The following is a 26,435-nucleotide window of genomic DNA, read 5'->3' on the forward strand; positions in this document are numbered from 1 at the left end:
ATTTTGGGCTGGATGACTCTGTTTTTGGAGGGCTGTTGTGTGCATTTTAGGATGTTTAGCAGCATCCGTGGCCTCTACCCACTAGATGCCAGCAGTTCCTCCCCAGTCATGACAACCAAAATTGTCTCCAGATGCCACCGAATGTCCTCTGAGGGAGGACAAATCACTCTCTACTCACCTTGCCCTTCCCCAACCCCATGGAGAACCACCAATCTAAATAAGGAAATGAATCTAAATGTTTTTGGAATAATAAGATAGTTGGGAAAAAGTAAAGTATGTCTTTGAAAAGCCATGTAAGGACCTAATTTAATACCACTTGATTGTTCCTCTAATATGAACATCTCTTAGAACTATATTCTGATAATTAATATTACAAGCATATTTTCAGCAAATAGGCATAATGAGGTATTTAGATTAAATCATACAGTTCGTTGGATAGCAGGGCCAGATCGTGTCCAGAAAAATGTGGATTTTGTAAATAGCAATAGCAGTCAGCAGAGAGAAGATGTGTTAGATTGTAAGAAATTGGTGTCACTGTCCCCTGGGAAATGTGACATTTTTCTTCCCCCACAGCACTATTTGCTGGGGCTACTAATCCTAAATGAGGTAGATCTATTTTTATATATAAATATATGAAAGTAGACCAGATAGAAACTAAAAAGAACAAAGTTAAAATTACCTTTAATCCCTCCAACAGAAAAAGCCACTGTTAACAGCTTATTTTTCCAGCATGTCAATTATTGAGCAAGATCATCATTTTTCAATAACTATGGAGCATTTACATAGTGGAGACACATCCCATAATTTAATCCTCAGTATCAGACATGTGATTGTTTTCCATTTTTGCTATTATAAATCTGCAAGTGAACATCATCTGTATGTACCTTGCATATTTATCTTATTAGGACAAATTCCTACAATCAGAATTGCCAGGTCGGTTTTCATTTGACCTTTTTGGGGGAGGCCTCTGAAGTCCAGTCTGGCCAGGCATAACAATCTTCACTCCCATTCAGTCTTCAATCAGAGGCTTTTTTTTTCCCACATGACTCCGCCCTCAGGATTACTGGCACTCTTTTAAACAGTGAGATGTGTGTTTGGGGTTTTTTGGTTTAGTTTAGTTGTCTTTTGACTACACTGGCTTTTATTGTTAAACTAGTGTAATAACAAAATTAAAATTTTTTAAAGGGAAAGGCCCCTAGAGTCCTACCATTCTTTCCTAAGAAGCAGCTGTTTCTCTTTTTCTGTAAGTAGAGAGTACTTTTTATATCTCTGTTGATTGGCTGGATGAGATAGTAGCTAAAAGGTATAAGGTTTTTTTCTTTTTCCTTTGTTATTAAAGTAGTTTAAATAGATGATAAATTCAAATGGGGCCGGGCGCAGTGGCTCATGCCTGTAATCCTAACACTTTGGGAGGCCTGAAGCAGGAGGATCACCTGAGGTCAGGAGTTTGAGACCAGCCTGGCCAAAATGGCGATACCCCATCTCTACTAAAAATACAAAAATTAGCCAGGCATGGTGGCACACACCTGTAATCCCAGCTACTTGGGAGGCTGAGGTGGGAGAATCACTTGAACCTGAGAGGCGGAGGTTGCCCTGAGAAGAGATCTCACCACTGCACTCCAGCCTGAGCAACAGAGCTAGACTCTGTCTCAAAAAAAAAAAAAAAAATTCAAATGATACAAAAGGATGGACAGTGAAAAATAAGTCTTTCAACCCCTCTAGGTTCCCTAGTCCCCAGTCTCTTTCCTCAAAGGCAGCTATAGTTACCAGTTTTCAGGTTTACTTCCATAAAATAGCCTGCACCTATGGAAGTACGAGTGTGTGTGTTTCCTTTCCGCCTCCTTAGAGTGTTTTACAACCATTGTTTTACACTTGCCTTTATCCCCTTAATAATGTATCTTGAAAATCATTCCATATTGTTCCAAATGACTTCTACCGCATTCTTGCAAATAGCATTCTATTGGATAAATTTATCATAATATGTATTATCTGTTCTCTTTTGATGGATTTGTAACCAAATTGCAGCTATTACATGCAACACTGCAATGACCATTTTTTCATATGTTAGAGAAGTGGGGAGTAGAAAATGCAATCCCTGTGTGTCTGAGATGGCTTTTTGCCTATCAGGCCAGAGGGGAGAGCAGTGTCAGCTGGCAGATTCTGTTTTCTTCCCTAGTGTGATGAGGCTATAGAAGTCCCCTGGGGTCCGGCCATTCTCATTTATTTCCTCACTTTCGTTACATAATCAGACTTAAAAAGGAAATTATTAGAGTTTGAAACCTATGGTAAAATAGATTGTCTTTTCCAAAGTAAAAAAATCTACCTTAGGCCGGGCGCAGTGGCTTATGTCTGTAATTCCACCACTTTGGGAAGCTGAGGTGGGCAGATCACTTGAGGTCAAGAGTTGGAGACTGGCTAGCCAACATGGTGAAACCCACCTCTACAAAATTAACTGGGAATGGTGGCATGCGCCTATAATCCCAGCTATATGGGAGACTGAGGGAGGAGGGTCACTTGAACCTGGGAGGTGGAGGTTGCAGTGAGCCGAGATCATGTCACTGCACTCCAACCTGGGTGACAGAGGGACACTCTTTCTCAAAAAATAAAAATAAAAAAAACTTGGAATGGCATAGCTTTAATCAGCTATAATTATACCATTTGATGTATTCTTATTATAATATTTTGGTATTTTTGGACCAATATACATGCAGTCACTGTCTTCATTCTGTCTGTTCTTACCCAAGAACTGCCTTATATGTGGCATGATAATTTCATTTATGTTACAGCAGCAATACTCACTTAGCTTGAAGGCATTATGGTTATCATAGCAAATCAGTTTAGTTAAGGTTAGTACTATTCAGATTTGTGACTGGAACTTTGTTTTTTTTTGGAACATAGGCTAGAACCTAGAGGGAACCATTTATATGAAATAAGCTGACCTAACCAGAGATTCAGAGGCCATGGATAAAGTATCACTGAGTGGTAGGTGGCCTTCTGCCAATACTTAGGGCAGCCTGTGGTCAGCAGTGGCCATAATTATGCTGCTTTCTTGGTTTGGCCTGGTTTGCTTTGGGGGGCACCACTCAGGAGCAGAGTAAAGAATACACCCGTGGTCTCCCTCCCCGACTCCAAGCACTGGCTTTCTTCTGAATGTCGAGCTTTTCTTTTTGCCCTTAGGCTTTCGATTTAACTGCAGGTGTCTCTTTTGTAGCTCCTTGTATAGTGACTGTGATCCCACATTTATTCTTGATCTGTGTACTTTTGGTCACTTGTCCTCAAGCTATGCTTGCCACTATCCTTATTTCTGAAGATTGTATCATGACCTCTGAACTAATTAAAACACAGCTTCAATGTCCCTGCCACATCAGGGTTACTGAGTATGGAGACTTTCCAGCAGTGTGGACTTGACCTTCTCTTTGATATTACCTGCCTTCTTCATGTCTTATTTCTAAATTGAATATATGGTATTGTGTAAATTTATTTAGAGTACCGTTAGGAATAATTCTGGGTATAAGACTGGACTGAGCTTTGGAGAACATGATTTTTTTCCTAGTCTGGGGTTTTGGCAAAATATGTTACAGGCCATCAGAATAATTCAGTAAAGCAAGTTACTGGCTCAGTTGGAAAAAAAAAGAGATAACATAAAGTGATGAAGAATTTCTGGACTGCTTCTTATATAAACTTAAGACTTTAGCTCTTTTTTCTACAGTAGAACATTCTCTTGGCTCTTAATTTTATTTTTTATTTAATTTTATTTTTTTGAGACAGAGTTTCACTCTTGTCACCCAGGCTGGAGTGCAATGGCATGATCTCAGCTCACTGCAACCTCTGCCTCCCCTGTTCAAGCGATTCTCCTGCGTCAGCCTCCTGAGTAGTGGGATTACAGGTGTGCAGCACTGCACCCGGCTAATTTTGTATTTTTAGTAGAGGCAGGGTTTCACCATGTTGGCCAGGCTGGTCTCGAACTCCTGACCTCAGGTGATCCGCCTGCCTCAGCCTCCCAAAGTGCTGAGATTACAGGCATGAGCCATCATGCCCGGTCAACTCTTAATTTTAAAACTATGTATAGATTATCCACTTTCAATTATGACATTGAATTCTCTGTGGTGAATTATGTATACACGAACTCAACCTATTCTGCAGGGTTTTCCCACCCCCAAGCCATGAAGAAACTAAGCCTATCTTTGAGGGTCATCTGATCCCAACAGTGTCTGCACATGTGAATCATGTTATCTTTCTAACACCACACAGAAAGTATTTTTTTACATTGTTCTATCGTCGATTTCTTGGGTGTTGCTTTTCTTCCTTAGGTGGGGGAGTTCACTGTAAACTGTTCAATTTGGTGTTGATTTATGGAGTTTTATAGATTTATGTTTTCCTAGATTTGGAAGTTTTCAGAAGTGGAGGGTGACATATGACACCTTTGCAGCTGGGCATGTGTTAAAAGCCCTTGTGGGTGATAGTGATGACATACACACATGTTGGGGCTGAGCTGGGAGCAGGCCAAATCACCCCATTACAGACGAGATGCCATTCTGGTTTCTTTTCAAAGCTGGTCTTTTTCTTTTTTTGTAATGCTGCCTCTGCCTTTTTGATGCCCACAAACACCCATTGGCAACGCTCCCATCACTCTCTAGTCTAGGGAGTGTATGGGAGAAGCGATTTAATACTAACTACATCCTATAAGTATCTGACAGAAGACCCTGGAGTTAATTTCCATCATCTGATTCATGAAATGTTTTTGCCCTGGCTCCATCCCCAGGCCAGCACAGTGACATGAAGAATAGGTTTGGGGTGATGGGGAGATTTTCTCTTTTTGATAAAACTTTTCATTTTCCATTTTTCATTGAAATGATCTTAAAGCCAAGGCAAGAGATGCTACCAACGTCAGCTCATTGTTATTTTAATGAGTCTGCATTAAACCGTGCAGGAAATTAGAAGGCCTAGGTAATTGAACTGTGGAAAATCATAGCTGGAGACATTCATAGCTCTCCCGTCATAATGGAATTAGATATTGGCGATTGCTGTGAGGGCACAAATGCGTTTAGATAATTGTGTATATTGTATATTTATAAAGAATGATTTTTCTTTTCACTGTTGCACCTTTATTTATTTTTATGAGGCAGTGTATCCATCTGTAAACCTAATTTATTCTCCTAGGTGATTTATTACATGCAATTGCCTTGTATTACTGTCATTAACTCAAGGTTACAGTGGTTAACAAGCTGTTTCTAGACAACTGAGCTCCATGGTAGGGTCCGTTCCCAGAGCTGAAGTGAATTTTACCTCCAGTAATTTGTAGTGATTCTGTGTTCTAATACAGTAGGAAGTGTCTCCTTTTTTTTTTTTCTCACCCTCTTTCCCATCTTAATAATAGGAGGTGGGATCTTTGGGTCTGATGCCCATGGGTCAGGTTGGTGTCTGGGTAGTGAGGAACTTGGAATCTGTCATTGCTGTTGACCAACTATTTTTTCCCATCTTGCCCATGCTAAGCAGGCTGCTGCAGATCTGGGCTGAGTTTAGGGAAAATGGAACCAGGTATCACCTATTAAGGTTCTTATTGTTAATAACTGCAAAATGAGCCTGAGTCAGGATCTGTAGGCTTGAAGCATTGTGAAGCTGAGTTAGTAAAGGCCTTATTTTCCTTTAAAGAAAGTCACATGGAGACATATACATTGGCAACCCCTGACACTTCCTCTTGGGAATGGGAGAGGGCTGATTGTAATTGTCATTATCTGAGTTCAACTTGCATGTCACAGATCCACTCTGGAGGAAGTTCAGACCTGCCACTGTCTTCTCCCACTTCCTGTCCAATGCTGGATTCTTTGAGTTTACTCTGTGTTCTCCAGGATACTAATTAGCTTCCTTGTGAATTTTTTGCAGCACACGGTGAACATTTATTGGTTACTTGGCGTCAGGCATATGCTACAGAAAATAAAGGTGAATACAGCCCAGTCCTTGATCTCAAGAGGCTTGCAGTCTAACAAGGGAGACAGAAAAGTTATAATTCAATGTAATATGTTAAGTACTAGGATAGAGCTCAGCAGAGGGCAGGCAGGGAGGATTTAAAGAAAAGGAGATGCCATCTAACTGCTTGCATTGGCAATGCCATTAGGTTCTCGCGACACGCACGCGGTCTTTTTCTGGGGGCATCCAGCTCCTCCCTCACTGGGGCATTTTGAACATTTCCTGTGTGCTTCTCCCTGTGTTCAGAGCACCTTTGGCTGTTTGTCTTTTAGGTTGCCAAGAGGGTGATCCTGTTGTCGGGCACACCAGCCATGTCCCGGCCCGCAGAGCTCTACACGCAGATCATCGCAGTCAAGCCAACTTTCTTCCCCCAGTTTCATGCCTTTGGACTTCGCTACTGTGATGCCAAACGGGTATGTATTATCTCTTCCCTCCCAGCCCACCCATTTCTCACCCTGATTTTGACACTTATCTTTCTCTTCCTTCTCTCTGGCCATGATATGGTCAGAAGAGCACTGGCCAGGGGAATGGATTTTAGTCTTTCTGTTTCTTACTATGGCCTTGGAATGACCTCAGGGGTAAGATGAAAATGGTCATCTTACCCTTTAAATCTAGTTTTAATGGTTATGGTTATCCGAAGTCATCGTTTTCCAGTAAAGGGACTAGTGGCTGATGTGTAGGTATGTGGAGCTCTTCCCCAGGGTCACAGCTCTGCATGAGGCACAGTGCTGGAGCTATAAAAGGAAAGTCCATGTCAAGTGCTGGCCCTAGAGAAGATGCTGGCACTGAGGTGAGCTAAGAGTGAGGCTGAGGCCCCAGGCAGAGGGAAGAAGTAGGTGAGGGGGTAAGGGCTTCCTCCTGGCATGGGAGGAGTATGAAGTAAAGGTGGGAAATTCCTCCCTGTGCAAAAAAAAAGAAAAAAAAAAGATAAAGGTAGATTGAGGAGCCTGATCCCAAACTGCCTCTGTGAGTGCAGTGCCAATGGCGCAGGCACCTCAGGACCTACAGTCGGCACTCCAGAAATGCTCTCCCAAAATGGCAGGGAAGCCCTGTAAACACCAATGCATTGCCATGGAACCCTTGTTTTTAAAACCACATTAATTCAGACCTTAGGGATTCTTGTTTTGTGATCAAGTCACAAAGGTACTGGCACTTTGGAGAAATAGCTGCAACTTACCCTACAAGCCATCTATGAGGGAAAAGCCTTGCTGTGCAAGTACATGATATAAATAAGAGTGTCTGCCTTATTTTTTAAATTTTTAAAAGAAGAAAAAAAAGTTTTCAAGTACTTTAAAAATATCCACTTACATTCAAATGAAGTACTTATAATGGAAATTGTAGTGCTTAGCATAGTTAATTGCAAACCATTTTTAGCTGGTTATTGAGGCAGGAAATTTCCCAATTATTAAATGTATTTAAAAGCCGTACACTTCTTTAATCATATATTTAGTTCATTTTCCCTGTAGATCAATCCAGATTAGATTGATGCTGTATAGTTTTCATGGTCCCTCAAAACTCTTCATGTATGATTTGGATTTCTGTCCTATTCACAAACAGTCCACTTTCTAAAAAGGATCTTCTCTTTCTTGACTATATGGGCCCATGGCATAATAATGTTCAGCTAGTGATGAAAGGGGCTAAAGATAAAATTCATTGCCTTTCCTCCCCAAACTGTCCCTTCCTATGTTCCCCATCTTAGGCCAGCATCTCAGTAGTTTCTCCTACCAGAAACTAAGGCATTATCTTTGAATTCTCCTTTTCCTGCCTTCTTGATACACCTCCCCAATACAACAAAGAATGCCTTCCTCATCTTCACATCTTTCTTTCCACCTAACCCAGTGCCTGATATGTGGTAATTTTTCAATTAAAGCTTGTTGGATTGTGACTATCCCAAGGTCAGGTTTAAAATTTTTGCCACGTGCAGCGGTACACACTTGTAGTCCCAGCTACTCTGCAGGCTGAGGCACGAGAATCGCTTCAACCCAGGAGGCAGAGGTTGTAGTGAGCCAAGATCATGCCACTGCACTCCAGCCTGGGCGACAGAGTAAGACTCTGTCTCAAAAAAAAAAAAAAAAAAAAAAGTAACAAATTACTTGGTATTTTGGTATTACTAAGTTTTAACCTACAAGGTTAAGAGCTAACAATATTAGAACCTAGGAGCATGCTATCTGTCTTAGTCTGTTTTCTGTTGCTGTAACTAAATACCACAGACTAAGTAACTTACAAAGAATAGAGGTTTATTTAGCTCATGGTTCTGGAGACTGGGAAGTTCAAGAGCATGGCACTGGCATCTAGTGAGGGCCTTCTTGCTGCTTCATAACATGGCAGAAGGCATCATATGGAGAAGAGGGCAAGAGCATATGTGTCAGCTCAGGTCTCTGGTCCTTTTCTTATAAAGCTACCAGTCCCAACATGGGGGACCCACCATGATGACCTTATCTACCTCCCAAAGGCCCCACCTTCAATCAACATAATGAATTTGGGGATTACTTTTCTAACGTGTGAAATTTGGGGGACACATTTAAGCCATAGCAATATCCAAATTAATTATGATATCCACTTGTTCTCAGCATGGTTTTTATTTAATACAATCCATAAGCCAGGGCTGCCTTTTTTTTTCTTTTTCTTTTTTTTTGCCAGCTTCATGCATTAAGAAACCACTGAAAAGAGAACCTCATGCTGAGCTCATTTGCAAACCACTAACTATCTGAAGGCGTTTGCTGAGAACTTCCAGTTGATTTCAGAGTATTTTTTAAAAAGAAGAAACAGCTTTACAACATTTTATTCCTCCACCTTTGACCATCTCTTCCTTCTCTCAATTTAGCAAAGGTTTATGAGACACCTATTCTGTCTCCACTATTATGCTAGGCTCTCTAGCCCTCTATAATGGGAAAACCTAGCCCCTACCCTCAGGTAGCTAGCTCATCAGCCAGGAGGGGAGATGAGCTCCTTAAAAGACAAAGTAGCAGGCACACTGGCTCCCTGATTTTCTACTAGACTGTAGAAATCAGTTCCATTTCCAGTAAGATTGTTGGTGAGGGATAGGGTTTTTAATGGTACTGGCTTCTTTTTTGTTGTTGTTGTTTTTGAGAAGAGTCTTGCTCTGTTGCCCAGGTTGGAGTGCAGTGACACCATCTCGGCTCACTGCAACCTCTGCCTCCCAGGTTCAAGCAATTGTCCTGCCTCAGCCTCCCTAGTAGCTGGGATTACAGGTGCATGCTACCACGCCGGCTAATTTTTGTATGTTTAGTAGAGATAGGGTTTTGCCATGCTGGCAAAACTCCTGACCTCAACTGGTCTCTAACTCCTGACCTCAAGTGATCCTCCTGCCTCTGCCTCCCAAAGTGCTGGGATTACAGGCGTGAGCCACTGCGTCTGGCCGGTAACGGCTTCTCTAGCCGTGTGATGGGGAATGAACATTTGAGATCACTGCCTCCCGTGAGCTACTCAACGAGGGAGCCATGTTTATGAAGGACTGCCTAGGCCCTTAGCCAGACTGCCAGAAGCCTATGTGGTGGGCTCCTCCTGCCAACCCCAGCTGCCATCTACAACAACACTGCAGTTACTTTTATTATATTGTACTTGTTTGTGCTGGTGTAATCCATACTGCGGAACAACAGTTTTTAAAATCCCTGTAAGTCTCATCAAATAAAGATGTTACTAACATTATTTTATTACATTGTGCAACGGACTCTGTAGGATAAGCCATAGGGAAGATTTAGTATTTAGTGTACAGGAATAGTCTGACAAGCCAAGTTTTTTGTTTGTTTTTTAATAAAATGGACACCCAATTGCTTGACTTCTGGCATTTGCTGCTGGAAAAGAAAGCTCACTGCCAAATTGTAGAATGCCATGATAGGTGTTTTTTATTCATCTCATTCCTGACTTTTTTCTCTCTTTTCCTTTCCATTTCTCATTTGTTTTATTGGGGGTTTATTTGTCCCTGTAAGTCACTTGAAGTTTTCTGAGCTAAGCCAGGGGTGGTTGTGAGAAGAGGGACCTCCCAGGATCCCAAGTCCCTGTTGGACTGGGCCTGAAAGGAGCCTCACGGGGCTGTCGCTGTCTTGTTCTCTGCAGATGCCTTGGGGGTGGGACTACTCAGGTTCCTCCAACCTGGGAGAGCTGAAGCTCCTGCTGGAGGAAGCAGTCATGCTGCGGCGCCTCAAGTCCGACGTCCTTTCCCAGCTGCCTGCCAAGCAGCGCAAGATAGTGGTGATTGCCCCAGGACGGATCAATGCCAGGACCAGAGCTGCCCTGGATGCTGCAGCCAAGGAAATGACCACCAAGGACAAAACTGTGAGTCCAGGGCTGGAGACAGATTTGGAAGCAGACATGTCTAGGTGTTCCTTTCCATGAGAGGCCCTTGAAAATGACCTGGCATTCTCTCAGCTTTCCTTTCTGTAACCTTTTCCCTCTTCCCTAGGCAAGAACAGCAAGTCCATTTCATTCCTCAGCCTACCTAGTCAGTTTTGAAAAATCTCATATTAAGTTGTGGTTTTATACTTGTATAGATCGCTGTTGATGGATGGCCATAAAGATAAGCACAGGCAACAGCAGGGTGGTGATCAATATTCTGAATCCCTCAAAGAATGTGGAAATTATGTCTTATGTCTACTATATTTTGAGAATGCATCAGTCTAGTAACAGTTGTTAGAAAATTAGTCCTAACATGTTTGATACATATGTTAATCCTTTAACCATACTGTGTCATTTGTGTTAGTCAAAATAACAAGTCGACATTCATATAACAAAATAGAGTTTTCAAACCCTCCTAACCTTTTAAATCCCTATTACAGGCATTTATGGTTGGCAGGAAGTTGGCATCCCCCTTTTTACAGAGAGGGAAACTGAGGCTCACAGAGATTGTAGTTTGCCCAGGGTCTCTTAGCTGCTCCACCACAGAGCTGAGGCTAGAACCAAGCCTCTTGCCCCTATATTTCAGGACTGTTTTCACTATGATGGTTTTATCTTTTCAAACACTTTTATTTTATTTCTGTCTTTAGTGTCATACTGTGCTAAGTGCTATAATCTACACCAGCTCTGTTTCTGTCCTCTTAGATAAAACCTTGTAATTCCCATTACTAAGAAAATAACAGTCATTGATATTTTTCAACATCATGAAGCATTATCTGGGCTTGATATTACCCTGTATAAAGATATTTAGATATAGATCTCAGCCTTCTGGGAGGTTACAAAATAAATAAGAATGACAAGAGACAGAATGCATGTTTTTCATGTTATTTTACCATGTGATGAGCAAGATTCATTGATAACTTTTAAGAAATGACAGGATAGAGGATGCACTGGCAAATTTTCAAGCTGTATTGAATTTATGCTGTATTACATATAATAATCTGGATGGTCTGGAGTAAGTGAGCAGGCATCATCTCTTTATTGTGGAGTTTTCAAAGTTAAACAACGTTGATGTAGACATATAGACCAGTGTTCTCAGATTATATTTCAGTGGAATCATGAGTAAAACCAGGAAGCTTTGTCACTAAAATCAATCTTGGTGGTCTTTTGTTTATTTTTAGAGATAAAAATGCAATGAGTAGAATATTTTTTCTCAATTTGAAGTTTTTTCTTATAACTTTTTCTTAATAACTTTCGTCTACTGGTGAACTCTACCAGACAAGAAAACCAGTGAACTGGTATAGCAAATATAATATTAATGGAAAAATTCAGACATGCAATAATTTTAGATGCAAAGAGCTGAATATTTATAAAATGTTATTTTTTTTGCCAGCAAAGTTGTTCCTTGTGTGTGTGAGATGGAAGTAAGTCTGTTAGTGTTTCGTGAGATTCCCCAGAGAACACCTTCACCGATATCTGGTTCACCTCCTGAACCAGTTTCAGAACAGCCAAGGTAGACACCTGAAAAAGCAATTAGTGGGCATTTGAATTAAGGAGGAAAAGCACATTAACTTGTTGAAACACAACTGTGAATTGTGTAGTATGGCCAAAAAGAAAAAAAGAAAAGCAGTAGAAATTTTGTGCTTAGTGCAACAAGATCTGAAAGCATTTTGTAAACTTCTGCCAACTTGTATAGTTCTTCAAGTAAAGGGAGTGGCTCTTTTCAAAGATGATTTCAGATGTCACCTGAGAGTTTGATTTCTGAGCTTGTTGGTGATGCTATGGAATTAACTAGGAGGTACTATGGAATTTAGGAATGTTGGGTGTTTTATAACTTTAGGTAGCTGTACAAATCCAGTATTTTTGAGGATATTTTTATATTTTCTTGCTTAGAAATGGAGCCACAACTCCCTTTTGGTTGTGGAAAAGTACGTAAGGATAGTGCCAGTTGCCCAGAATCCTGCCTACTGGGTGATTATCCTCTTTGCTTTGTAAACACCACAGTGTTAACTCCATTTTGCAGATGATGAAAATGAAGCCTAAATTGCAGTGTCATTCTTCAAGAATCCAGCTGAGAAAGAGCCTGGAGCTCTTCTCAGTCCAGCACCTGAGAGTTGCTGTCTGCTTCCTTGGAGTCTTAGGAAAGTTAAACGTTTATCCCTGAAAGATAGAAATTGAGTTGATACAGATTACCATCAGTGTGATGGCTGAAGCCAGACACTAAATTCTTTCAGATAATAATTCCTTAAGAACTTGATGCCTTTTTGTGTCTTAATAGAAATCAATTTTTATAATGGAAAATCCAAGTAGAAAACAGATTTGTGTGTTTGTGCTTTGGGCCATCAGAACCTTTGGATTTCTAAAGCCATTGATTTAGTGCATTTCTAAACCATGGATCTGATCAGGATCATTGCTTTAACTTAATTCAGGAAGGGAGTCAGCATCAGCTGGAGGCTGGACTAGATGACCATAGGCATGTCTTCCAGACCCTGGCCAGCTATGAAATCCTGAGTTGGAAGGGTTAAAATGGGGACTTATTTTTTTTATGGTTTTAGTCGAATAAGGAGGCCCTGTGGATCTATAGAAAGTCCCCTCTCTCCACTGCCACCAGTTTTTTAAGTTACTTTTTAGTCCCAAGTTTCCTTGCAATTTTGCAAATCATGGTGACTCCAGCCAAGCACTGCTGACCTGCCTGTCAAGAATTGATTCTTTGTTCCTTCACACCTTTCCATCTGGAAGAATACATTTCTTAAAAAGCTTTATATCACAGGAGCCGAGGTGAAGGAGCCAATTTATAGAATATAATGTATAATCAAAGACTTTTCTCATTTTTTCAGCTGAAATAATGGATATCGCTTCACAGGCAAAGGAAAGCTGACTGTAATCATCTTTTGTCTAAAGCCATTTTTTCATCCTCAAGACCAGTAACAGAGAAATGGAACAAGTCCATACAGATTTCCTGGTAACAATATCAGTTCACTTGCCATTTGACAATCCACTCAAATTTCCAATGTAGAAAAATTTAAAAACTCCATTGGATCTAATTTAATTAAGGTCTAGCCAGGAACAAAGAATGCAGGTTATTTAAAATTTCCTGGCCAGTAGCTGGCAAAAGAAGTAAGATCATTAATAGAGAGTATTAGGTCTGCACAGTTTGGGGGAGTTTTTTTAAAGCTAAAACTATTGATTTCTCCCACATTAAAATAGATATCTATTGTATAAAATCTGCAAAATAAAGAAAAATACTTACAATCGGTAACATTTATTGAATACTTGCTCTGTGCTGGGCATGATGCTTTACGTGTATTGGGTCATTAAATTCTCACCATCAGCCCAGATATTTGAGCCTCAGAGCCTGCACTTTTAAGTGCTACAAATTCTGGTTCTACCGTTTAGTAGCAGTGTGACAAGTATACTCACTTGACTTTTTTTGCCTCGGTTTCCTAATCTGCGCAGTGGTAATAATAGTGCCTCCCTCATAGCAATGCTGATTATTAAATGAGTTAATGCATATTTAGTTCTTAGAACACTGCTTGGCCTGTAATAAGTGGTATATGAGAGTTAGTTGTTATTTTTATTACTATACTATAAAAAAGAATCATCTTGGGGCAGTTCCAAGATGGCCGAATAGGAACAGCTCCAGTCTACAGCTCCCAGCGTGAGCGACACAGAAGATGGGTGATTTCTGCATTTCCAACTGAGGTACCGGGTTCATCTCACTGGGGCTTGTTGGACAGTGTTTGCAGGACAGTGGGTGCAGCACACCAAGCGTGAGCGGAAGCAGGGCGAGGCATCGCCTCACCCGGGAAGCGCAAGGGGTCAGGGAATTCCCTTTGCTAGCCAAGCAAAGCTGTGACAGACGGCACCTGGAAAATCGGGTCACTCCCACCCTAATACTGCGCTTTTCCAATGGTCTTAGCAAACGGCACACCAGGAGATTGTATCCCGTGCCTGGCTCACATGGTCCCACGCCCACGGAGGCTCGCTCATTGCTAGCACAGCAGCCTGAGATGGAACTGCAAGGCAGCAGCGAGGCTGGGGGAGGGGCGCCCGCCATTGCTGAGGCTTGAGTAGGTAAACAAAGCAGCTGGGAAGCTCGAACTGGGTGGAGCCCACCGCAGCTCAAGGAGGCCTGCCTGCCTCTGTAGACTCCACCTCTGGGGGCAGGGCACAGCCAAACAAAAGGCAGCAGAAACCTCTGCAGACTTAAATGTCCCTGTCTGACAGCTTTGAAGAGAGTAGTGGTTCTTCCAGCATGGAGTTTGAGATCTGAGAACAGACAGACTGCCTCCTCAAGTGGGTCCCTGACCCCCGAGTTGCCTAACTGGGAGGCACCCCCGAGTAGGGGCAGACTGACACCTCACACGGCCAGGTACCCCTCTGAAATGAAACTTCCAGAAGAACGATCAGGCAGCAATATCTGCTGTTCAGCAATATTAGTTGTTCTGCAGCCTCCGCTGCTGATACCGAGCCAAACAGGGTCTGGAGTGGTCCTCCAGCAAACTCCAACAGACCTGCAGCTGAGAGTCCTGACTGTCAGAAGGAAAACTAACAAACAGAAAGGACATCCACATCAAAACCCCATCTGTACGTCACCATCATCAAAGAGCAAAGGTAGATAAAACCACAAAGATGGGGAAAAAACAGAGCAGAAAAACTGAAAATTCTAAAAATCAGAGTGCCTCTCCTCCTCCAAAGGAATGCAGCTCCTCACCAGCAATGGAACAAAGCTGGACGGAGAATGACTTTGACGAGTTGAGAGAAGAAGGCTTCAGATGATCAAATTTCTCTGAGCTAAAGGAGGAAGTTCGAACCCACCGCAAAGAAGTTAAAAACCTTGAAAAAAGATTAGATGAATGGCTAACTAGAATAACCAATGCAGAAAAGTCCTTAAAGGACCTGATGGAGCTGAAAACCATGGCACGAGACCTACGTGATGAATGCATAAGCTTCAGTAGCTGATTTGATCAACTGGAAGAAAGGGTATCAGTGATTGAAGATCAAATGAATGAAATGAAGCAAGAAGAGAAGTTTGGAGAAAAAAGAATAAAAAGAACAAAGCCTCCAAGAAATATGGGACTATGTGAAAAGACCAAATCTACATCTGATTGGTGTACCTGAAAGTGACGGGGAGAATGGAACCAAGTTGGAAAACACTCTGCAGGATATTATCCAGGAGAACTTCCACAACCTAGCAAGGCAGGCCAACATTCAAATTCAGTAAATACAGAGAACGCCACAAAGATACTCCTTGAGAAGAGCAACTCCAAGACACATAATTGTCAGATTCACCAAAGTTGAAATGAAGGAAAAAATGTTAAGGGCAGCCAGAGAGAAAGGTCGGGTTACCCACAAAGGGAAGCCCATCAGACTAACAGTTGATCTCTCGGCAGAAACTCTACAAGCCAGAAGAGAGTGGGGGCCAATATTCAACATTCTTAAAGAAAAGAATTTTCAACCCAGAATTTCATATCCAGCCAAACTAAGCTTCATAAGTGAAGGAGAAATAAAATCCTTTACAGACAAGCAAATGCTGAGAGATTTTGTCACCACCAGGCCTGCCCCACAAGAGCTCCTGAAGGAAGCACTAAACATGGAAAGGAACAACCAGTGTCAGCCACTGCAAAAACATGCCAAATTGTAAAGACCATCAATGCTAGGAAGGAACTGCATCAACTAAAGAGCAAAATAACCAGCTAACATCATAATGACAGGATCAAATTCATACATAACAATATTAACCTTAAATGTAGATGGGCTAAATGCTCCAATTTAAAGACACAGACTGGCAAATTGGATAGAGTCAAGACCCATCAGTGTGCTGTATTCAGGAAACCCATCTCATGTGCAGAGACACATAGGCTCAAAATAAAGGGATGGCGGAAGATCTACCAAGCAAATAGAAAACAAAAAAAAGGCAGGGGTTGCAATCCTAGTCTCTAATAAAACAGACTTTAAACCAACAAAGATCAAAAGAGACAAGGCCGTTACATAATGGTAAAGGGATCAATTCAACAAGAAGAGCTAACTATCCTAAATATATATGCATCCAATACAGGAGCACCCAGATTCATAAAGCAAGTCCTTAGAGACCTACAAAGAGACTTAGACTCCCACACAATAATAATGGGAGACTTTAACACCCCACTGTCAACATTAGACAGATCAACGAGACAGAAAGTTAACAAAGATATCCAGGAATTGAACTCAGCTCTGCACCAAGCGGACCTAATAGACATCTACAGAACTCTCCACCCCAAATCAACAGAATATACATTCTTCTCAGCACCACACCGTACTTATTCCAAAATTGACCACATAGTTGGAAGTAAAGCACTCCTCAGCAAATGTAAAAGAACAGAAATTATAACAAACTGTCTCTCAGACCACAGTGCAATCAGACTAGAACTCAGGATTAAGAAACTCACTCAAAACTGCTCAACTACATGGAAACTGAACAACCTGCTCCTCAATGACTACTGGGTACATAACGAAATGAAGGCAGAAATAAAGGTGTTCTTTGAAACCAATGAGAACAAAGACAGAACATACCAGAATCTCTGGGACACATTTAAAGCAGTGTGTACAGGGAAATTTATAGCACTAAATGCCCACAAGAGAAAGCAGGAAAGATCTAAAATTGACACCCTAACATCACAATTAAAAGAACTGGAGAAGCAAGAGCAAACACATTCAAAAGACAGCAGAAGGCAAGAAATAACTAAGATCAAAGAAGAACTGAGGAGATAGAGACACAAAAAACCCTTCAAAAAATCAATGAATCCAGGAGCTGGTTTTTTGAGAAGATCAACAAAATTGATAGACCGCTAGCAAGATTAATAAAGGAGAAAAGAGAGAAGAATCAAATAGACGCAACAAAAAATGATAAAGGGGTATCACCACTGATCCCACAGAAATACAAACTACCATCAGAGAATATTATAAACACCTCTACGCAAATAAACTAGAAAATCTAGAAGAAATGGATAAATTCCTCGACACATACACCCTCCCAAGACTAAACCAGGAAGAAGTTGAATCTCTGAATAGACCAAAAACAGGCTCTGAAATTGAGGCAATAATTAATAGCTTACCAACCAAAAAAAATCCAGGACCAGACGGATTCACAGCCTAATTCTACCAGAGGTACAAGGAGGAACTGGTACCATTCCTTCTGAAACTATTCCAATCAATAAAAAAAGAGGGAATCCTCCCTAACTCATTTTGTGAGGCCAGCATCATACTGATACCAAAGCCTGGCAGAGACACAACAAAAAAAGAGAAGTTTAGACCAATATCCCTGATGAACATCGATGCAAAAATCCTCAATAAAATACTGGCAAACTGAATCCAGCAGCACATCAAAAAGCTTATCCACCATAATCAAGTGGGCTTCATCCCTGGGATGCAAGGCTGGTTCAACATACGCAAATCAATAAACATAATCCAGCATATAAACAGAACCAAAGACAAAAACCACATGATTATCTCAATAGATGCGGAAAAGGCCTTTAACAAAATTTAACAGCCCTTCATGGTAAAAACTCTCAATAAATTAGGTATTGATAGGACGTATCTCAAAATAATAAGAGCTATTTATGACAAACCCACAGCCAATATCATACTGAATTGGCAAAAACTGGAAGCATTCCCTTTGAAAACTGGCACAAGACAGGGATGCCCTCTCTCACCACTCCTATTCAGCATAGTGTTGGAAGTTCTGGCCAGGGCAATCAGGCAGGAGAAAGAAATAAAGGGTATTCAATTAGGAAAAGAGGAAGTCAAATTGTCCCTGTTTGCAGGTGACATGATTGTATATCTAGAAAGCCCCATCATCTCAGCCCCAAATCTCCTTAAGCTGATAAGCAACTTCAGCAAAGTCTCAGGATACAAAATCAATGTGCAAAAATCGCAAGCATTCTTATACACCAATAACAGACAAACAGAGAGCCAAATCATGAGTGAACTCCCATTCACAATTGCTTCAAAGAGAATAAAATACCTAGGAATCCAACTTACAAGGGATGTGAAGGACCTCTTCAAGGAGAACTACAAACCACTGGCTCAACGAAATAAAAGAGGATACAAACGAATGGAAGAACATTCCATACTCCTGAATAGGAAGAATTGATATTGTGAAAATGGCCATACTGCCCAGGGTAATTTATAGATTCAATGCCATCCCCATCAAGCTACCAATGACTTTCTTCACAGAATTGGAAAAAATTACTTTAAAGTTCATTTGGAACCAAAAAAGAGCCCACATTGCCAAGTCAATCCTAAGCCAAAAGAACAAAGCTGGAGGCATCACACTACCTGACTTCAAACTATACTACAAGGCTACAGTAACCAAAACAGCATGGTACTGGTACCAAAACAGAGATATAGACCAATGGAGCAGAACAGAGCCCTCAGAAACAATACCACACATCTACAACTATCTGATCCTTGACAAACCTGACAAAAACAAGAAATGGGGAAAGGATTCCCTATTTAACAAATGGTGCTGGGAAAACTGGCTAGCCATATGTAGAAAGCTGAAACTGGATCCCTTCCTTACACCTTATACAAAAATTAATTCAAGATGGATTAAAGACTTAAATGTTAGACCTAAAACCATAAAAACCCTAGAAGAAAACCTAGGCAATACCATTCAGGACATAGGCATGGGCAAGGACTTCATGTCTAAAACACCAAAAGCAATGGCAACAAAAGCCAAAATTGACAAATGGGATCTAATTAAACTAAAGAGCTTCTGCACAGCAAAAGAAACTACCATCAGAGTGAACAGGCAACCTACAGAATGGGAGAAAAGTTTTGCAATCTACTCATCTGACAAAGGGCTAATATCCAGAATCTACAAAGAACTCAAACAAATTTACAAGAAAAAAATGAACAACCCCATCAACAAGCGGGCAAAGGATATGAACAGACACTTCTCAAAAGAAGACATTTATTCAGCCAACAGACACATGAAAAAATGCTCATCATCACTGGCCATCAGAGAAATGCAAATCAAAACCTCAATGAGATACCATCTCACACCAGTTAGAATGGCAATCATTAAAAAGTCAGGAAACAACAGGTGCTAGAGAGGATGTGGAGAAATAGGAACACTTTTACACTGTTGGTGGGACTGTAAATTAGTTCAACCATTGTGGAAGTCAGTGTGGCGATTCCTCAGGGATCTAGAACTAGAAATACCATTTGACCCAGCCATCCCATTACTGGGTATATACCCAAAGGATTATAAATCATGCTGCTATAAAGACACATGCATATGTATGTTTATTGCAGCACTATTCACAATAGCAAAGACTTGGAACCAACCCAAATGTCCAACAATGATAGACTGGATTAAGAAAATATGGCACATATACACCATGGAATACTATGCAGCCATGAGAAATGATGAGTTCATGTCCTTTGTAGGGACATGGATGAAGCTGGAAACCATCATTCTCAGCAAACTATCACAAGGACAAAAAACCAAACACCACATATTCTCACTCATAGGTGGGAATTGAACAATGAGAACACTTGGACACAGGAAGGGGAACATCACACACCAGGGCCTGTTGTGGGGTGGGGGGAGGGGGGAGGGATAGCATTAGGAGATATACCTAATGTAAATGATGAGTTAATGGGTGCAGCACACCAACATGGCACATGTATACATATGTAACAAACCTGCATGTTGTGCACATGTACCCTAGAACTTAAAGTGTAATAAAAAAATATTAAAAAAAAGAATCATCCTTACATTTGATATTTGAATGGACAAATGAATTGTATGTAATATTTTTGGGTCAACTAGGGGAATTTTGAACACAGTCTCAGCAGTAGATGAGATAAAATGTACTGAAAGAGAAAGTTACTAAAAAAACAAAACCAGATTGAGGAATGGTATGTACAATAAAATTTTATATTGATGTAAAACTAGAAAGAGGTGTGTGTGTGTGTGTGTGTGTGTGTGTATGTGTGTGTATGTGTATAAAGAACTGGAAAAGTAAACATTAAGGTAATGAGCATTGGTGGACACTGATGGTAATTAAATTGATTTAATTAAATTCAAAAATTTCCTATAGTGCACATGTGCTGCTTCTGTAACTATACTTTTTAAAAGTACAAACAAGATAATAAAAAGTTAACCAATTTAAAAAAAAGAATCATCTTTTATACAACCATAATTTTGGCATATATAATTGGAATATTTTTCTATAATTATGTGTGTATATGTTGCTTTAAGATATATTTTTATGTATCTGCATATAAATATATATAAAATATTATATATGCAATAAGCAATATGTATATTTTAAAAGCAGAACTGGAATCATACAAACACGTCAAGTGGGAAGGAAAACAGGTTACTGTCTTATGAAGACTTTTCCATGTTGTTAAATATTCTCTTAAAACATAATATTTAGCCAGGTGTGCTGGCTCACTCCTGTAATCCCAACATTTTGGGAGGCCAAGGCAGGAGGATCACTTGAGCCCAGAAGATTGATACCAGCCTGGACAACATGGCAAAACCCTGTCTCTACAAAAAATACAAAAAAATTAGCTGGGCATGGTACTGTGTACCTGTAGTCCCAGCTACTTGGGTAGGAGGCTGAGGTGGGAAGATCACCTGAGTCTGGGAGTTTGGGGCTGAGGTGAGCTGTGATTGTGCCACTGCATTCCAGTCTGACAGACAGAGACCTTGTCTCAAAAAAAAAAAAAACCATAATATTTAAAGACTGCATAGTGTTTTCTCACACGGCTGTAATTTTGCTAATCGTTTTTGTTGGGCCTTTAAGTTACTTTGAATGCTCACTATTCTGAGTAATACTGTACTGAAAAAGTAGCTTACATAGAAATTTGTGCACATGTGATTTTATAATGAGAATCAGTTTTAAGGAGTAAGTTGCTGGATGATAGGGTTTTGGCATATTTCAAAGGGGGTTGGTATGTTTTGCTGCATCATCCCCAAAAGGGCTAGCCCAGTGTACCATCCCACCAGTCATGTATAATAAAAGTGTTTGTTTCTTCACACTCTCATCAACTCTAGGTGCTAAATGTTAGGGTAAGATTCCTGAAAGTGCTTCTTAGCAGTTTTCCATCTGTTTGTTTTGCCCTCTTTCTTTCTTATTAGGGAGTAAGGCATGAGTGAGTGTAGGTGGGAGGGGTAGGCTGTCTCTGAAGGACACGAGTAAAACTGAAGATGGGGGCCAACTGGGGTGCAGTCTGATGGAGGCACACATGCTGCGAGTGAGGTCATCATATGTAAGCCTGCCCTGCCCCTTTGGCTACTAGAAACTGCATTGGGTTGGAGGGCCTAGCCTGCTCCTGGGGACCGTTAGACGTCCATGAATGGATTTCATGAAGTCTGAGCTCACTAGCCACAAGTGAAAAGTTGTGTGTGTTTCCAGAGCGTGATACAAAATAGGAGGGTAAGTGGCTGCCGCTGCCAAGACACATGTAGGATATGAAAGGGATTTACAGTCTAATCAGTGACCCCACAGCTTCCTGGGTTCCTCAGCATCTTTCTTTTTTCCCGTAAAGTCCTGGAGGAAAGATACCATTCAAAGCTAAGAAGCTGACCAGATGCAGTGGCTCATGCCTGTAATCCCAGCACTGTAGGAGGCCGAGATGGGAGGATTACTTGAGCCTAAGAGTTTGAGACGGACCTGGACAACATAGTGAGATCCTGTCTCTACAAAAAATAAAAAAAAAAAGCTGGTGTGGTGGTGCATACCTTTAGTCCCAGTTACTTGGGAGGCTGAGGTGGGAGGATTGCTTGAGCCCAAGACGCTGAGGCTGCAGTGAGCCATGATCGAGTCCAGCCTGGGTGGCAGAGCATGACCCTGTCTCAAAAACAATAAAAACAACCCCAAAGCCAAGAAGCTGTTTTAACCAGATAGCTTTTTCCTCCATCCATGGTTATTAGTTTTAGGTACAGTCTGGCTGTGGTTGCTTTCCTGAGTTATCAAGATCTCAAGAATGACAGGTTCAAGGCTATAGATGTTATTGCTGTTGAATCACGTCTTTGTTCCCTGGGGAAGCTGTCCTGTCAGTCACAGATCTTACAGAGGCCAGGCACAAGAAGGGGGGTGCACCTGTACTATGCTTGCTGGTGAAAGGAGATGGCCACCTGTCTTGGTCCATTTGTGCTGTAACAAAATACTTTAGACTGAGTCATCTATAAACAGAAATGTATTGCTCACGGTTTTAGGGGCTGGGAAGTTCAAGATCAAGTGGCCAGCAGATTCAGTGTCTAGTGAGGGCCCAGTTTCTGTTTCAAACAGGGCGGAAGGAACAAACAGGCTCTCTGTCCTTATGACCTAAGCATCTCCCAGATGCCCCACTTCCCACCACCACTGCACTGGAAATTAAGTTTCAGATTATGAATTTTGGGGGGACACTCTTACCAATGATGGTAAGAGTATGATCTCTGGGAGGCCAGAGTGACAGTAAATGTTATCTCACATTATTATGAAATGATTTGAGCATCTCCTGTGTTAGCATTCTTTATTAGGAGTCACTTAAATGTAAACCATAAAGAAAACACCGTTTCTTCTTCTGGGAAGTTAATTACCTTATGTGGGAGGTAGACCAAGAACACCTGAATAATGGTTTTAAAATGATACTAAAATGGGCCAGGTGCGGTGACTCATGCCTGTAATCCCAGCACTTTGGGAGGCTGAGGTGGGTGGAACACCAGAGGTCAGAAGTTCGAGACCAGCCTGGCCAACATGGTGAAACCCTGTCTCTACTAAAAATACAAAATTAGCTGGGCGTGGTGGCACACGCCTGTAGTCCCAGCTACTCGGAGGCTGAGACGGGAGAATCGCTTGAACCTGGGAGGCAGAGGCTGCAGTGAGCCGAGATCGCGCCACTGCACTCCAGCCTGGGCGAGACAGAGCGAGACTTTGTCTCAAAAAAAAAAAATAAGATAAAATAAAATGATAGTAAAATAGACTAGTCAGGGTCCATTGGAATTGATTCAGTAAATCTTGGACAGAGGTAAGCTCTGTAAGTCAGGTATAGTCACAGCTTGGCAGAAGAAAAGAGGGAAGCAAAAAGCAATTTGGGGAAATGTCACATGTAAGTTGTCACCAGGCTGTAGTAAATAGATATGCTTAGCCAAGGCCACATTTCAGTGGTTCACATGGGTCTGGTGTGTATGGTGAAGCCCTACCTGAAATGCGTCTCCAAAGAGCTTTTGTGTTCCTTGCCTCTTGGATTCTTGCAACGGTTCTTGGACAATGGCAGAGTAGCTCTAATGCCGTCTCTGAGGACAAAACCCAACCCAGGCAGTTCTTCTGACTTGGCCAAAGTGAAAGGGGAATCATTGTCAGCACCAGGGTCTCTTGACTCTGGTGACGGGTGGTTGAGATTTGTAAAGCGCATAGGAGCAATAATTAGATCCACTCATCCCAGAGTTCTCAGACTGGGGCACTTAACATTCTTAACTTATCTTTCAACAGAAACAGCAGCAGAAAGATGCCCTCATTCTCTTCTTCAACAGAACAGCTGAAGCTAAAATCCCGTCTGTCATGTAAGTGGTCACTAAGTGTCGACCTCTCTCTCTCTCATCTTAAAAAAAAAAAAAACAACTTATTACTTTATTCTGCCTGAATGATTTTACTGCTTCTAAGAAATGACCAGAAATTATTAAATGTGCCTTTTGTTGAGGAAGGAAAAAATAAAACAGATGATCAGTGAGTAGAATTATAGCTGCCTTGAAAATAAAGTTTAGGGGCCAGGCTCACGCCTGTAATCCCAGCACTTTGGGAGGCCAAGGTGGGAGGATTGCTTGCGTCCAGGAGTTTGAGACCACGCTGGACAGCATAGTGAGACCCCATTTATACAAAAAATGAACAGAATTAGCTGGGCATGGTGGCATGCACCTGTGGTCCCAACTACTCAGGAGGCTGAGGAGGGAGGATTGCTTGGGAGGGAGGACGGTCGAGGCTGCAGTGAGCTAAGGTGGTGCCACTGCACTCCAGCCTAAGCAAGAGACTAAAACCCTGTCTCAAGGGAAAAATGAAAAAAGTAAAAGTTTAGGGCGCCCTGCCGTTAATTACACACAAGGCATAAGTTGGCCGGTAACTGGAGCGACTACTAGGATGTACTTGGGTCTTTAAGAGATCCTGTCTTGAGCCAAGTAGGCTGGAGCTGCTGCTCCTTAAAAGGAGGGTGGGGTTGTCCCCAACACCAAAAGGGAGAGTTTTTCTAGAGTTTTTCTGTGATCATTTGCCTTTAGGAAAAAAAAAATTAGAAGGAAAAGCTGCCTTATGGGGATACTTGGGTCTTCCCCAAGCTCAGGAATTGTCATCCATTACTTACCTAAATAAAAAGACAAATGTCAAAGTTTGTTCAAAAGATATGGGCATATGGCCGTTGTCACGCCTAGTTCTATTTCCACCTTATAAATTAAAGCTAAAGTAATAATTTCTATTCTTACAATTATTCATGACAAAATCTCAATTGTATGCCTTTCTTAAAGAAAAACCCACTCCTATTTAAATATCACTGGGGTAGAAACCTGGCAATTCTAATGATGTGCAGTTTGCCTGATTTTTTTTTTTGTTTAACATTCATGTGGTGCTCTGGCAGGATAATGGTCCAACTGATGAAATTACAATGAGAATGGATTCCGTAGGGCTGAGTGGTGCCAGACTGGCTGTGGGGACTGAGATCTGGGGATAAATTAAGAAATATATCTGCCCCACCCTCGTACTTGGCCCACCTACCTCTCCACACCCTCCACTGTGGCAGGAGAGTTCCCCACACCACTCGATCTGCAATGCCCCCTGGAAAGACTGCCCAGTGCTGGCCTCTCCCCTTCACTTCCTGGGCACTGCCCTTTTCATTTATGACGCTGTTACAGAGCTAATGAACTCCAGATGTGGTTTTTATGGCCTGGAAAATTTTCTCCCAGAAACACATCTGAGTTGCCCCCGCTGACCCATTTCTCATGTGCTGTGGAATAACAGATGGCAAGGGTGTGCGTTTCTCCCTTGCTCCCTCAGCTCAGGACCTGCAAATTCAGAGTCCACCAGGTGCCTCTCTCTTCAGATGCTGCGCCCAGAGCCACCCATTTCCCTTAGAAATTTTAAGTCTTTCTACCACCTCATAAATAAACTTTGGTCATACCTTATACATACTTTCTCAAAATTCTATTATACAATAAATTGTATAGTGCTTTGTAGTTTCCAAACATTTTTTACACCTGTGAACTCATTTCACATTTACAGCATCTTTGTGAGATCATGTAAGTCACACTGGCTCCATTTTTAAAAATGCAAACACTGAGTAAATCTATGACTCTCTGGACCTCAGAGTCACACAGCTAGTAAGTGGAAATTAGATTGTACGTCTTCAAAACCCCAGTTTCCTCAGCTAGTTGTTTTTCTTTTCTTTTTTTGCTGTTGTTTGTTTTTTCATTTTAATGGGCATCTTTTAATATAAAAGCCAAGGTTATTGTGGCAGGCAGATATTTCCAGCCTAGGAACTTGTAGAAGGTTATAGAACAACAAAGCTGTGTATGAGATATAGAGGGGAAAGAGGCATTAGGAAAATTGGGGCCTGTGGTTTTTATGAGCTCACCAAGTGGATTTTGTGGCCTTGTGACTTTTTGATGCTGTAGCCGTAAACTTTTTTGCTTATATCATGGCAAATTTTATGTCTCTCAAAATAATTAAAGTAAATTCTATTAGTATCAACAATTCACAAATTGAACTCAAATCTGGTGCCCTGGTCAGTCATAGTGTTGTTTGAAATGACTCTTGGATGTTTACAGGGCAGTCCATGTACCTTTCCCTCACCTGAGACGTATCCTTCTTTAAGGAAGGCAGAGTCTGTTCCCTGTCCAGATGCACCCATGGCTGGCAATGGCCTCAGGAAAGGAGCTCACTTGCCTGTACTGGGCTTACCTCTTCTTTGGGATTGTGATCCCTCTTCAGGGAGCTACCAGGGGAGGGGGCACCTAGCCAGGGTCTGTTAACCTGGTGACTTCCCACCCCACTGCTCCCTGAGGGTAGCCACCTTAAGGCCAAGCGAAAGATAAGAGGTGGGAAGCTTGCCGGGTGCGGTGGCTCACGCCTGTAATCTCAGCACTTTGGGAG

The 26,435-nt window shown here is 41.5% G+C and overlaps 1 protein-coding gene across 16 annotated transcripts in view; it reads left to right on the forward strand.

Moving 5' to 3' along the window:
• Positions 1 to 26,435, forward strand: part of SMARCAL1 (SWI/SNF related, matrix associated, actin dependent regulator of chromatin, subfamily a like 1) — a 71,004-nt gene that overhangs the window by 28,718 nt on the left and 15,851 nt on the right. For all 16 annotated transcript variants that reach the window (XR_010149877.1, XR_010149876.1, XR_010149878.1 and 13 more), the window contains 3 exons: positions 6,240 to 6,380; positions 10,045 to 10,263; positions 23,793 to 23,863. Coding sequence is in view for 13 of the 16 variants with exons in the window: in XM_001153124.5 (XP_001153124.1) it covers positions 6,240 to 6,380; positions 10,045 to 10,263; positions 23,793 to 23,863 (431 nt within the window). In the remaining 3 variants the exon portion in view is untranslated. The remainder of the gene's footprint in view (positions 1 to 6,239; positions 6,381 to 10,044; positions 10,264 to 23,792; positions 23,864 to 26,435) is intronic.

Source organism: Pan troglodytes, chromosome 13 (genome assembly GCF_028858775.2).
Source record: "Pan troglodytes isolate AG18354 chromosome 13, NHGRI_mPanTro3-v2.0_pri, whole genome shotgun sequence".
Taxonomy (NCBI): Eukaryota; Metazoa; Chordata; class Mammalia; order Primates; family Hominidae; genus Pan; species Pan troglodytes.